Source organism: Rattus norvegicus, chromosome 3 (assembly GCF_036323735.1).
Source record: "Rattus norvegicus strain BN/NHsdMcwi chromosome 3, GRCr8, whole genome shotgun sequence".
NCBI classification, from domain to species: domain Eukaryota; kingdom Metazoa; phylum Chordata; class Mammalia; order Rodentia; family Muridae; genus Rattus; species Rattus norvegicus.
The window spans coordinates 45,807,417-45,822,737 of NC_086021.1; the positions used below are offsets into that span (position 1 = coordinate 45,807,417).

At 35.7% G+C, this 15,321-nt stretch overlaps 1 protein-coding gene across 6 annotated transcripts in view; it reads right to left on the bottom strand.

The window, feature by feature from the left end:
• The window catches only part of Lrp1b (LDL receptor related protein 1B), a 2,121,147-nt gene that overhangs the window by 803,416 nt on the left and 1,302,410 nt on the right, over positions 1-15,321 (bottom strand). For all 6 annotated transcript variants that reach the window (XR_010064783.1, XM_063284873.1, XM_063284870.1 and 3 more), the window contains 2 exons: positions 5,624-5,704; positions 4,434-4,601 (listed from right to left, as the gene is read on the bottom strand). Coding sequence is in view for 5 of the 6 variants with exons in the window: in XM_063284873.1 (XP_063140943.1) it covers positions 4,434-4,601; positions 5,624-5,704 (249 nt within the window). In the remaining variant the exon portion in view is untranslated. The remainder of the gene's footprint in view (positions 1-4,433; positions 4,602-5,623; positions 5,705-15,321) is intronic.

The window sequence follows — 15,321 nt, forward strand, 5'->3', positions numbered from 1 at the left end:
GATGTCCCTTTATAGTAGAGAATAAAAATATTTGAAGAATATTCAGTAAACACTGTAATGTTTAGGTGAAATCTAAACTTGAAAAAAAAAATCCTGTCACTTCCTCTATCATGAATATGCTAAATTATTGGATATCAACTTAAAATATTTTCAGAGGAGACTAATGTGGAGAGATAACAGTGTTAGGATGTTAGTAGCATCTTATATCAAAAAAAATAAAGTTGAGATTTTGAAAAAGGGATGAGTAGATGTTACATAATTTAAGTAAATTAAACTGTCAAAGTGAGATAGAATTACCTTATGCTTTTATGTTTATGCGTATAGAGAGTCCCGGGTTCTTATTTTACTATTTCACCTACAGATCTGAATACTTATAAGATAAATTGATATGACTTTGACAGAATCTTTACCTGTTGTGGTAACTTGAAGGAGAATGGCCCTTATAGATTCATATATTTGAATGTGTGGTCCCCAGTTGGTGAAATGGTTAGGGAAGGATTAGGAGCTGTGGCTTTTTGGCAGGAAGTATGTCACTGTAGATTGGCTTTGAGGTCTGACATCATTCCCATTTAGTTTCCTCTCTATTCTTCCCCTCTCTGTTTCTCTCTGTTTTGTGTATGTGACGTAGATATAAACTCTCAGTTATTGCTTCACTAGTATGACTACCTGCCTCCTGCCTGCCATGATGGTCAAGGATTCACCCTCTGAAGCTTTAATCCCCCAGTAAACTAATTCTTCTGTAAGTTGACTTGGTCATGGTACTTTGTCACATCAATTGGAAAGTAATTAAGACTTAGGTAAACTAACTTTCTGTAAGAAACTGTCAGTAAACAGGTAAACAGCCATGTTTGTCTCTCAAGTACTTCCCCATAATGGTCAAGTCCAGCCAGTTATTTTTAAAAAGTAAAATAAAAACAAGCAAAAATAAAAACTATTCACTTAAGACAATGCAACACACAAACAAAAAAAACCCCACAAAAGTCATGATTACAACAGAAGAAATAAGAGCAAAACAGAAAATAATGTTGAATTATTGAGAGACAGGATCCAAAGCAAAGGGTAGAAATCTTGTGTATAGTCTTCTGTTTTTAATTAATTAATAAATTAATTAACTAATCTATGACCCAAATCATTCCATCTTCCTTGTTACCCCCAGAGTTCCTCCCCAGAACCCTCCTTCCCTTTGCCTCTGAGGATGGTTTTCTACTACAAATTTTACATTGTCTCTTAGTCTGTCTGTCTTTCTGTGTCTCTCTCTATCACCCTGTCTCTATCTCTGTCTCTTTGTCACTCTGCTTCTTTCTCTGTCTCCATCTCCAACTCTGGCTCATACATACATATATGTGTGTGTGTGTGTGTGTGTGTGTGTGTGTGTGTGTGTAGTAGTAGTAGTAGTAGTAGTAGTAGTAGTAGTAGTAGTAGTAGTAGTGCTTTGTGAATTCACTTTGTATTCTTTGACTATAGTAAATTATAAGATGAGAAAACTGAAAATAAAACATAAAATTAAGAGACAAAGGGGTGGATTTTTGTTAAACCAGAAGTGATCTATTCTCTTAGGAATGCCTATCCATTTTGATGAAAAATCAACCATGGTCATAGATTTCTTTTCTGAATGTGATGTCAGAGAGAACATAAATTAAGTAGCAGTTTTAAGAAATGGAAATTCTGTATAGAAATGTCATTATGTACTGTTTTCCTCATTTGAAAATAACTTGAGTCAAGAGTGACTGCACCATATGCTCTGTCTTGCAGAAAGTATACAGTAAAGGGCTAAGAAATTATTTGGGGGTTTTAATTAGTTTTGACACCTAGTCTTCAAATTCAAGCCAGAAATTCCTACTCTGAAACTAAATATAAGACTAATTACATAAATCCCTACTAGCATCACGTATCTCATGTATAATAATTTTCCCACTATATGTCAGTATTATTTCATAACTTCTATATCATAAAGTATTATCAAAATAATAATGAAACTAATGAATATGACTTAAAATACTTTGAAAAATAAAATCGTCTTTTCCTAAAGCCATCCTAGAATGTCATCTTTATTCATTTCCTGTGACCAGTCCTCATGATGTAGCATGTTTAGTTAGAGAATCCTTATATAGTTTACAACTCAAAACTAAAACTAAAAATAAGTTGAGCTCTCTCATATATTTCTTAAAACATGTCAATGAATAATGTAGATTCAACAATTTCCTTACTGTCGTACCACATAAGAAGGTCACGCAGAAAATTTGGCCTTCAAGACAGCAACATGTGGGGAAACTGAATTGTAGAATACAAGCATGCACTATGATAACCCAACTGGAAGCACTCTCTAGAGTCTACATGAGATTTGGGGTATTTATGGGGCTGACAGCTCCTTTCAAAGTTCTTAAAGTGCAATGATGTCCTCTTTAACTTGCAACAAATAAGCATAGAAAAGAGGGATAGAATCCTATTTCTCAGATGAAAGTAAGTTAACTTGGGGCAATTTATCTTTCATAGAATATTATGGTGCATTGCCAGCAGGTCACAGATGCACACCCTATGAGAAGCCAGAATAGACATATGTGAGGAGGGTAGATGAGTTGAACTGCAGTGCAGTAATGAGGTGTCAACCACCCTCTAGATGAATGCTTCAAATATTTATCTTAAAAATAAAAATACCTTATAGAAATTTTCTCTATGCCTGTTTAATAACAAAGATTTTCATCTTCTATATTCTCAAATCCATTGAGAGAGTCATGAGAAAGAAATGAAGAGAGGACATGAAGTTATTGCATACTAGAGAATAAGAGACAGATAATATTTAATATTAGCTTTATGAATAATTCAATATCCTCCTGATTTGAAGACAATTGAATTCAAATATCCACATGAAAAAGTTCCTTAGTAAATTTCTCCTTCCTTTCTAGCTTCTATTGTTTACCCATCCACCTGCCAAATTATGAATAATGTCAAGACCAGCAGTAAATTTTCTTGTGTTTCCTTGCCTCAGGGATCAGGGATTCAACAGCCATATTTTAATCATTACTATGATTCTTGTCTTAAAGTTCAAATAAAAATGAATCAATGGGCAAATTCTGACAAAAGCCATGGTCTTCCATTTGAAAACCTAGCATACAGCTAACCATTATTTCCAATGACAGAGTGAACACCATATGAAAGAAGATCCCTGAGATACTAGCAATCATGGGAGTGGTCAAATATTTGGAGAAGACAGATTATCTGTTCAGGTAAGCCTTGGAAAACTAAACATTCACAATATGATTGATTCTCCAGATTCCAACACTTTAAATAAAGAACATTCGTGTTTGTCCATGTGCATGCCATCTATTTAGAGGGAGTCCATGGGTTTTCAATCATTTCAGTTACCCCCTAGTACCCAATAAACATTCATGGAAGTAATAAGTAAATTCTCTTAGTAGAAATTGTTAAATGTTAAAGATGACAATATTATTGTTTTATGAGCTAACATACTTTTGTGACTATAATATTGTTTTTAACTGACTATGGTGGTGTGAACAGGAATGGTCTCCATAGAGTAATGTGTTTGGCTGCTTCACCCATAGAGAGTGACACTATTAGGGAGTGTGGCCTCATTGAAGTAGATGTGGACTTGTTGGAGGAGTTGTGTCACTAAGCACACAGGGTCTGAGATTTCTTATGTTTAATCTATGCCCTGTGTGGCACAGTCTCCTTCTGCTGCCGATGAATCAAGATGTAGAACTTTCAGCTCCTTCTCCAGCACCATATCTCGCTGGACACTGCCATGTTTCCCACCATGATGGTAATGGAGTAAACCTCTGAAAATGTAAGCCAGCCCAAATTAGTTGTTTTCTTTTATAAGAGTTGTCTTAGCCTCAGTGTCTCCTCAAAGCAATAAAAGCCTAAGGCACTTACTAACATGCCTGATGGTAGATGGTGTTTTACAATGTGATGTATGCTGTTGACAAGGTCTGGTTTATCACAGACATACTGAGGACTACAGTCACGGGCTTTTTGCTTTCTTTTTCTTTATTCAGAATAGTCAATCAGCTGGATATGGAAATGTGGGGAGATAGACTTATTAAAATGCTTATCTCAAATCTCAAGGAAGCAGATTTGGTACAATATTAAAGGATAACCATACTTTCTGTGCAATTTTTGTTTCCTTTTGAGACCCTTTAAAATTCGTATAAGTTTAGTATAATGGTAACAAAATATTCTGAATTTCGAAAGCGAAGGGCACAGAAACAACGGACAGTGGATACCATGGAAGCAGGAAACCAGGAAAAAAGAAAGAAAAAATAAATAACAGAGTACTTGGCTAATTTGTTCTTTCTGTTCTATGTGTATATTTTTAATGTGATGCGCCATTGGTGTCTGATTTAAGAAAGAGCTCTAAGTAGTTTGAACACATATCAAACTCTAGGGAGAGTTCACAGGCGTGTCACATTACTGACCCTCTCTGGTACAGTTGACGTGTGTCTCATCGCTGAAGTCTCCGCAGTCATTGTCACCATCACAGGCCCAGTGCCCTGGTATACACCGGCCGCTCGCACATCTGAACTGGTCATCAAGGCAAGAGTGAACACAGCCCACCTCATCACTCCGGTCCCCACAGTCATCATCTGGAAAGACATACTGAAAGCTAGCATGAAATGTAAAGTGGAAGAATGGTTCATTACATTTGTAGTAGCCTATGAAGGACTGGCTCATGATTTTGGAAAAGGAAAGATGAATTCGTCACCAATATTTCCAAACAAGAGGCATGCTACTCAGATGTTACATGTCTTCTGCTTTATTAGCCAATGCTAAAATAGTAGAAAGAAAGCACCGATGTTGGATTTTGCAGGTGAAATATCTAATTCCTTTAGAGGTAAGTAGCCATCAACTAACTGACTGCCACAAGCAGATGGTGGTGTCTACGGGAGGGTTAAATAATATAGCGCAATGGAATTGTGCTGAAATTCTTACTCAAAGCTACTATTTCTGTGCCTCAAAGTTTATAGCTGTGTCTTCCACACAGGGGCTTTGTCTCTATGCTCTGACATGATGATTTATAGTCCTTTCCTCCCCTGCTACCTACATGTCTAGATACATACATAGAAACTGTATGTTCACATTAAAAATGATTTATGCTCAGTATCGGCAATAGCAAGAAGGAAAGGACGGAAATACGAGAAGACAGTGAGCTAAACAACATTAAATAATATATAATTTTTGACCTGCATTTAGAATGAGAAGGCATAGTGATATAATTAACTGCCAGAAGAAAAATACTTGTGTTTAAACACAAGTTGACAAGAGCTAAGATCATCGGGAAAATTCCATAATGATTCATAAATTGCCAATGTTACGTAAATGCTTTGGGAAACTGAATTGTGCAGGTAGTTCCCTTAATTCCTCTATTCATCTTCGGACGTAGATATCTGAAAATGAAGCTCTGTCAGAATCCCATGAGACAAATATCATGCTCCAGTATCCTTAATGCTGATCCCCAATAACATGCCAACTTCCCACTCACTTCCTTTCTGAGCCACTTTGCTTGGCAGTGCAAGTTTGTTTGCAATTCCCTTTGAAGGAGGCCAGGCAGCCCAGACAGCTGGGCCCCAACCTGTTCACTGCTGTGCAGGGAGCACTTGATACTTGCCAGTGTCACAGTGCCATTTGTTGCTGATACATCTCCCACTCTTGCATAGGAACTGAGTCAGTGGTTCACAGGTTGGAAATTCTGTGAAAGATGTAAAAGGGAATATGAGAAACATATCATGGATTGAGCTTGATTTGTATTATATCCCATTCACCAGTGTGACCAGAACTCTAATCCTCTAAAAAGGCATAGGAGACAGGAGATAAATCAATATCGTGATTATAACTTCCTAAGGATATTAAGGAGAACTTCTTAATATCTGAACCTCACTTGTCTGAAATGCAGAAATCTAGCCACCATAAACCCAGGAGAACTGTTGGATGGCATATATTAAAACCCATCATATGTTCTGAAATATCATTCTGTGAATGATAGAAAGCAGGGTTACTACTAAAAGTTGCTTCTGTGTGTCTGCACTGTAGCACTTTTCTAAATTCAGAGAGCCAAACATGATTATCAAGGGTAACACTAACCTCTGAGGGAGGCCACGTTGTAAAAAGAAATTAATTAATTTACTAATAAAGTCAGTTTAGTTGCTACCATATATTTACAAAGATTTTGACACCGCGAATTCAAATCAAAAGAAGTGAGCAAAAACCGAGAAAAAATAATGAGATTTTAAAAATGAGACTAAATCAATTAAAGTCAATTAAACCAATTGAATAAAAAGACCTCTTTTCTATCCCTTACATAACAACAATATGATAAAAGACAAGTAATTGACATTGTAAATCCAATTAGCCATTTTAACAATCTAATAAATCCAGAAGCCAGTACTCATATAATAAAAACTGATAATTTTGAATATTAAAAAAACTTAAAAATAATCAGAGAAAAAAGTAATGTGCTGAGCAGGTCAGCAAACTTTCAATACTGAGAGTTTTGCAGGAAAAATAGTATTATGTTTATTAATAGACAACAGAAATGGTTCACCTAAAGATGTGTGGATTTCTCAGAATTAGGCCTTTTCATTCAAGAAAACATAGAGTCATAGTCAACATCTTCTCTTAAGAAGAGCTTACTTAGAATCTTAGAATACTTTACAGAAAAAGAACCACCAATGTTATCACATACATTCTGTGGACTTCTTATGAAACATCTAAAGCCAGTTCTTCTTGGGCATACTACACTTCGGGTGACCAAAATGCTGCTTTTTTAATCTAACTAATAGTTACATTTCTATAAGCTACTTCCCAACTTATTTGTAGTTTTCAATTTGGAATTTTTAACACTAGTTAATTTGAAAAAAGTATAAAAACACACAGAGACCTACCATATCTATCAACTTTAAAGGATGGGAAAAACAGATAGTACCCAGTTGGCATTAACGAACTGATGGTTCAGAAAAGGCCCACGGGCCCATGATCTCCAATATCCTCCAACATTGGAATTCTCTTAAAGCCATATGGTTATTCCTGTGTCTAACATATTAGTATTTTTCCACGTCATATTTAATTTTCATCTGTAATCTCTGCAAATTGATATTTTCTTTTCTTTATAATATAAATTGCCTCATGTGTAAACAAATTTATATTTCTATTTTGACCAGACACGAATTTTGAAGTATTTACACTATTTTAATATTTGGTTCCCAATTTTTTTGTCCAGATTTATAACTCCAGCATTGTCTAGGACAGAGACAGGATTTGAGGTCCACATGTGGAAAGCTGAGAATTTAGAAATGCTTGTCATCCTAGCACTAAGACTAAGGTAACAGACTTCCTGGGCCACACTGGAGGGTCTCATTAAACAGTAGCCCTAATCTAGTTGTTAAATACCCCAATTTCTCTCTCTCTCTCTATACATATATGTGTGTGTGTGTGTGTGTGTATGTATATGTGTGTGATATATAATGTGTGAATATATATGTATATATACATATATATGTATATATATATATATATAAATTATAAGGGGTAGGTGTTGTTGTTGATGTTAGGGTAGCGATAGGAATTGGAGTAGGGATAGAAGTTGGGTTAATGGTAGGGTAGGGTAAAAGAGTATGGATAAGTGTTACGATTAAGTTTATAATTAAGGTTTTGAATAATTAATTCATTCTATAAATACATTTTATTTATAAATGTCATAATAAATTTATTTAAATAGTGTATCAAATAATCAATTTGTTTAATTATTTAACAATATGCATTTTATTTAATATTTATTTAAATAAATTAAGTTTTTAAAATTTTTATGTTTTTTACATATTTTATTGGATACTTTAAATTTACATTTCAAATGTTATTCCCTTTCTCAGATTCCAGTTCATAAACCCTCTATCCCATTCCCTCTCAGCCTTCTTCTATGAAGGTGTTCCTCCTCTCCAACCACCTACCCCTTTCCACCTTCCTGACCTGACATTCCCCTACAGTGGGAGCTCCAATCTTGGCAGAACCAAAGTCTTCTTCTCCCATTGGTGCCCAACAAGGCCATCTACATATGCAGCTGGAGTCATGGGTCTGTCCTTGTGTACTCTTAGGATGGTGGTTTAGTCCCTGGGAGCTCTGATTGGTTGGTATTGTTGTTCTTATGGGATTGCAAATCCCTTCAGTATTTTTTTTCATCTTTATTAACTTAGGTATTTCTTATTTACATTTTGATTGTTATTCCCTTTTCTAGTTTCAGGGCCAACATCCCCCTAACCCCTCCCCATCCCTTTCTCTATGGGTGTTCCCCACTCCATCCTCCCCCCATTACCACCCTCCCCCCAACAATCACGTTCACTGGGGGTTCACTCTTGGCAGTACCAAGGGCTTCCCCTTCCATTGGTGCCCTTACTAGGCTATTCACTACTACCTCTGAGGTTGGAGCCCAGGGTCAGTTCATGTATAATCTTTAGGTAGTGGCTTTGTCCCTGGAGGCTCTGGTTGGTAGGCATTGTTGTTCATATGGGGTCTCAAGCCCCTTCAAGCTCTTCCAGTTCTTTCTCTGATTCCTTCAACGGGGGTCCCGTTCTCATTTCAGTGGTTTAATGATGGCATTCGCCTATGTATTTGCTGTATTCTGGCTGTCTCTCTCAGGAGAGAGCTACATCTGGTTCCTGTCAGCCTACACTTCTTTGCTTCATCCATCTTATCTAGTTTGGTGGCTGTATATGTATGGGCCACACGCGGGGCAGTCTCTGAATCAGTGTTCCTTCTGTCTGTGTTCTAAACTTTGCCTCCCTATTCCCTCCCAAGGGTATTATTGTTCCCCTTTTAAAGAAGGAGTGAAGCATTCGCATTTTGGTCATCCTTCTTGAGTTTCATGTGTTCTATGCATCTAGGGTAATTCAAGCATTTGAGCTAATAGCCACTTATGAATGAGTGCATACCATGTGTGTTTTTCTGTGATTGGGTTAGCTCACTCAGGATGTTATTTTCCAGTTCCATCTATTTGCCTACGAATTTCATAAAGTCATTGTTTTTTATAGCTGAGCAATATTCCATTGTGTAGATATACCACCTTTTCTGTATCCATTCCTCTGTTGAAGGGCATCTGGGTTCTTTCCAGCTTCTGGCTATTATAAATTATAATATTAAATTATAAATTATATTATAAGGCTGCTATGAACATAGTGGAGCATGTGTCTTTGTTATATGTATATGCCCAAGAGAGGTAGAGCTGGGTCCTCAGGTAGTTCAATGTCCAATTTTCTGAGGAACCTCCAGACTGATTTCCAGAATGGTTGTACCAGTCTGCAATCCCACCAACAATGGAGGAGTGCTCCTCTTTCTCCGCATCCTCGCCAGCATCTGCTGTCACCTGAGTTTTTGATCTTAGCCACTCTCACTGGTGTGAGGTGAAATCTCAGGGTTGTTTTGATTTGCATTTCCCTTATGACTAAAGATGTTGAACATTTCTTTAGGTGTTTCTCAGCCATTTGGCATTCCTTAGCTGTGAATTCTTTGTTTAGTTCTGAACCCCATTTTTAATAGGGTTATTTGTCTCCCTGCGGTCTAACTTCTTGAGTTCTTTGTATATTTTGGATATAAGCCCTCTATCTCTTTTAGGATTGGTAAAGATCTTTTCCCAATCTGTTGATTGCCGTTTTGTCCTACCCACAGTGTCCTTTGCCTTACAGAAGCTTTGCAGTTTTATGAGATCCCATTTGTCGATTTTTGATCTTAGAGCATAAGTCATTGGTGTTTTCTTCAGGAAATTTTCTCCAGTGCCCATGTGTTCAAGATGCTTCCCCACTTTTTCTTCTATTAGTTTGAGTGTATCTGGTTTGATGTGGAGGTCCTTAATCCACTTGGACTTAAGTTTTGTACAGGGTGATAAACATGGATCGATCTTTTAATCCTTTCTTTAACTCCTCCCATAGGGACCCCGTTCTCAGTTCAATGGTTTGCTGCTAGCATTTACCTCTGTATTTGTCATGCTTTGACAGAGTCTCTCAGGAGACATCTCTATCAGGCTCCTGTCAGCACGCACTTCTTGGCATCAGCAATATTGTCTGGATTTGTGGCTATACGTATATGTACCCAGGTGGGGTAGGTTCTGAATGGCCATTCCTTCAGTCTCTGCTCCAAACTTTGTCTCCATATCTTCTCCTATGAATATTTTTATTCCACCTTTTAAGAAAAACTGAAGCATCCTCAGTTTGCTTGTCCTTTTTCTTGAGCTTCATGTGGTCTGTGGATTGTATTATGGGCAATTTGAGCTTTTGGGCTAATAGTCACCTTTCAGTGAGTACACAGAATGTGTGTTTTTTGTTTTTTTTTTGTTTGTTTGTTTGTTTTTTGTGATTGGGTTACCTCACTCAGGATGATACTTTCTAGTTCCATCATTTGCCTATAAATTTCATGAAGTCATTGTTTTTGGTAGCTGAGTAGTACTCCATTGTGTAGATGTACCACATTTTCTGTATCCATTCCTCTGTTGAAGGACATCTGGGTTCTTTCCAGCAATCTCTTAACTTCTGAACTCCACCAGCTAACCTTTGCTGGTTTTCTAAAATACACCAGCTAACCCTCAGCAGGCTTGAAGTGTTTATGTTTCATTAATTAAATTTAAATTTAAATGCAATTAATTTAATTTCAATGATAAATTAAAAATATTTAATAATAAATATAAAGTAAATATTTTTAATTATATTAAATAATAAATTTTACATGCACACACACATATATATGTACACATACACACACTGAACATTTATAAACACAAAAGTACCCACATATTTACATGTCCACATGTGCATGCTCATGAGGCTAGTGGGAGGGCAGGGAGGGAGATATGAAGAGGACAGGTAGGGAGAGGTAGAGACAGAGACAGACAGAGAGACAGAGACAGACAGAGAGACAAAGGCATAGAAATAAATATACACAGAGAGAGGGAGGGTAAGGGAGAAAAAGCAAAAGAGAGAGGGGACAGAGAATGATAGATATGCTTGTCATAAAACCAGAGACATTGGGACATAAACATAATTCAAGTAATATAGTGAAAAGGAGACAAATTTCAACAGTGAAATAGACGGAGCCAAATGTGAATTCATGCTAACTGTGGGAGCCAGACCTGCTGAGGTAGACCAGCAACCCCAGTACTTGGAATGTGATGGTGTAAAAACCATGAAATCAAGGCCAAACAAGAATAGGCAAGAAGATGCTTCCTTAAGAACTGAGAAATAACTAAATAAATTTAAAATCAAATCAGTCTTCAGGGTTTTAGAATATCCATATACCTTCTGCTCACATAGAGTTTAACACAAACACTTCTGTTTTATGATGTCCTCACAACCATGATTCCTCTCTCCAGCCTCCTGAATGTGATTACTGCAGTCACTGTTTCCTTCTTCCACCCTTATATTAATATGAATTTAACATTTGAAATGAGTATCTAAATACTCTAGGTCTGTTCTGTTAAAATACTGCCATGCATTTTTATGTTTGCAAAAGAATTAACTATAATAAATGTGCCTCCCTGACTTCCAAGAGCATCGTGAAGCCTACTAAAAAGGCTTCGGTGTAGTTCTGACACCTAAGAAAATCCTGAGGTCATTTCTCTGCAGAAAGTAGTGGCTAGCATCAGATAAGTGAAATCACTACCAGATTAAATGTTAAAATTATTTGAACTTATGTTTTATTGTAGCGTCAAGTGCCCAGTGCATATTAGGAGGAATACATGAAATACAGGTCTTTCACTGGCCCCTGGACAAAAAGACACATATCTCTGATTTCTTACTATTGCACTGCTGGTGCCCAATATAGGCAGCAATGGTGCCTACTTACATTGCACGCCTTACACTAAAAGATAAATAATAGCTAGAGCCTCTTATTGCTAATATTTCTCCTGTTTTACATTAGTGCTCATTTAACAATTAAAAATTAGTATCAAAATACTCAGTTTTTTCTTGTATTCTATTAAAATACCATCATGGATTTTTATTTTTGACAAATAGCTACGTAATCATGGTTTCTTGACTTCACATAAATATACTTTGGCTTTAAAATCTTTCAACAGAATACTTAGAAATATTTACAGGTTAATTCTACAAAATAAAAAAAATGACGAATGAAAGCAAATCACATGTTTTCCTGTCACAATTATACTGGGGAAAAGAAAACTATATTTTACCTTGGTGATTACTTCAACTACATAAAACATGTAAAATGGATCAATGGCCTGTTACTTTTTTATTGCTTCTGATAGTTTGCTCAATTTGTCTCCTTAAAATTTATTATAATGTTATATGAATGGCATTATATAAATGACTATAATATTTCTCTTTCCTAGTATCTCTATTTGCCTAGCATGTACCACTTAGGAGAATGGTTCCCAAATACATCACTTTCAAGTACATTATTTTTCCTGACTCTTACCTAAATATTGCCTTCCTTCTTTCCATTTCAAAGACTCTAGCTAAGTAATTTTCACTGAGATCTGAAAGTCATGTAGGTAATAACCTATGTAATGGACTTGACATTTTTGTCCAAATGTGTGGGAGTATACCGATATTCATAGGAAATTAGATGATGAGGTAATAACATCTTAGGAATCCGGGTTTAGAAAAGATGCCTTAAGGAGATTACAATAACTCTGCCTTTACTTTTACCTTAATATGTGGCAACTTCAGGCCTGAAATTGTTATTTCTACATCCTAATGAGAAATAAATTATACTACTCAACGAAAGACACTTCACAAATGCAGCAAGAGGCAGAGGAAAGTCAGAATTACTATGACTGGCAATCAGAACACTTTAGTTTTTCATATACTGCCATGATCATTACCAAGAACATTTAATGATACTACAGCAGGGAAAGATTTGAGAAAGATCAAAGGTTGCATTCCTCATTCTGTTTTTCATTTGAAATCTGATTCATGCCAGCTATTCTGTCTAAAATTCATTGTTGATATGGAAAGGAAATGATGCTTTTAAAAGTTGCTCGTGCTGTACTGCATGCACTGGGAGAGACTGTTCAGATATTGCTACTATCTGTGTCTCTCAAGGATTTGGACTCTCATAGAACAGATTGCTTATTTTAATGGCTTTTATTTCACTTTGACATTTTTCTTGTTATCTCAGTAGTCCTTCTCATTAGATCACGGTGGTTAACTGTATATTTATCATGTCTATAAAATGGTTTAGTGATGTAGAGGAATTCTGTTACATGGGTGAATTTTTCCTTCAAAGACATAGAATGTCTTTTATTTATACAAATTTTGCTACTTGGTACTGTTTAATGTAGATTCAATAAATTATTTAAGTGAAATCAGAATAGTTAATATGTAAGTGAATGTCAGCTTTCTAGTAGATATGCAGTAGATGCATATTAAAGTTGTATACGTGTACATATATTTGGAGTAAGTGTAGCAAAAACACTTTTAATTTGGTATATTCCATAGGTCAGATTTTAAAACATCCAATGCTATAAATACATTATAAGTCTAAGTGTAGTATAGATTGTATGCTTCTTACAACTTTTCTACATTTAACTTTTTTTATTTACTTTCCTTTTTTTACATTTGTTGGTAGAGGAACATTAGATGGGGCATAGATGTAATACTTTGAGACAATAAACTTTGTAGAGCAATAACCCTGGATAGGGAGGGATCCTGGCCTTAGGAATAATTAATGCAATACCTAGTATAGTTATTTAAATCTTGGACCCAAGTTTATTCCTATATACAGTAAATTAAAAATATTGCAAAGGCTACTTATTTAAGATCTTCATTTAGAATTTTATTACACATAGACTGTAGGTTTTAGAAATACATTGTAGAGAATGAATGAATGAATGAATGAATGAATGTATGAATACCCTAGGCACAGCAAACAACCTGATCATACTCACTATTTAGTTGTTGGAAAAATGCTTGGAATGTTATTAAACACAAACTTCAAAAATATCCAATAAATGCTAGCAAATAGGCTGTGTCAATATACCTCTAACTGAAACTGTTCAGTGTTATGCAGGGTTCAGAAGCATTCACTTTCAGTCCAAACATTGCTGGGCAGTGACAGTCAGAAGGGGAAACGGCAGCAGACACTGCCCTTGGGCTGCCAGAGGGCTTTTTAGGTACAAGTATGTAAGAAGTCATATGAGATATGCAGCAGTTCATTAGAAAGTTAGCTTCAGATGATTTTGTTCAGCTGTAGGCTGACAGGAGCCCTGAGTACATTTCAGGTGTTGTACTCTACACTGTGGTTGATCTGTAGGCCAAGCATATTATATGTGCTTCTGGGTTAAAGGATTTTCAAGTCATAGTACATTTGCCAGAGTGTACCTATCAAAAGGCAACGGCCATCTGTGTTTTCTCAAAACACAGAAACATCCAAAATCACTTTAGGTGGTTTTAACTTGCTTCTAGAAACAAATGACATAAGGATAATGTGATTGAAATAGTCATGTTATAGCAGATCAGTGGGAGAGGGGAGCATTGGAATGTTCTAGATCATACAAAACTCAGATCTCCAAGCTTGGAAAAACAGAAAGAATCTCAAAAGGATTCTTTTCACAAATATCTTAGAATAGGTTTGGGAGATGTTTTGGAAATTCTGTGTTTAGATGGCACAGCCCTAGAAGGAACAAAAGAATGCATGGGAGTGTGTAAAGAACAACACTAACAAAAGTTTACGATCAACAGAAAATTGTTCTAGCAATAGAATAGCCACAAAAGAAACAAATAGTAAATTTTTTAATCTGTTGGCAAAAGTGTAAAAAGTTGAAGATTAATGAAAATGGTATTCAAAAATGACTGAAATATGCATTTGCTTGGTGCTTGCATATATAAACATATATTTTGCCTAAATATGGAGAAGTTGGAATATTAATGTCAATATAGAGAAGGATACAGTACTGTAGTACCACTTAAGATTATGATTCTAGCATGATACAAGTCTAAACCTTAGCCTCATGATCAATTGAAATCCTAGCTTAAAGCAGGTCTCAGAATCCTAAATTGTGAGTGAAAACGTTTGGTCTCTCTTAAAAGCCAATAGACATCTCTTTTATTTCAAAATTTACTTTACAAGTTGGGGAAATGTCCATGTGAAAAAATAATGTAAAAGTTAATCTAAGGCTTTTAAAAATAAAATGTATAAAAGTGTCCACTATTCACATTCCTGGAGAGAGCCACATAGGGATACCACAGCACAAAAATATCTGAATATTACATCTTTTCAAAATTCAAATTTACAAAGATAACTTTTATTTAAAAAAAGAAAAAGTAATAAAAATCTTGGCAAGTGAAGTTCAGGAGATCTAACTAAAAA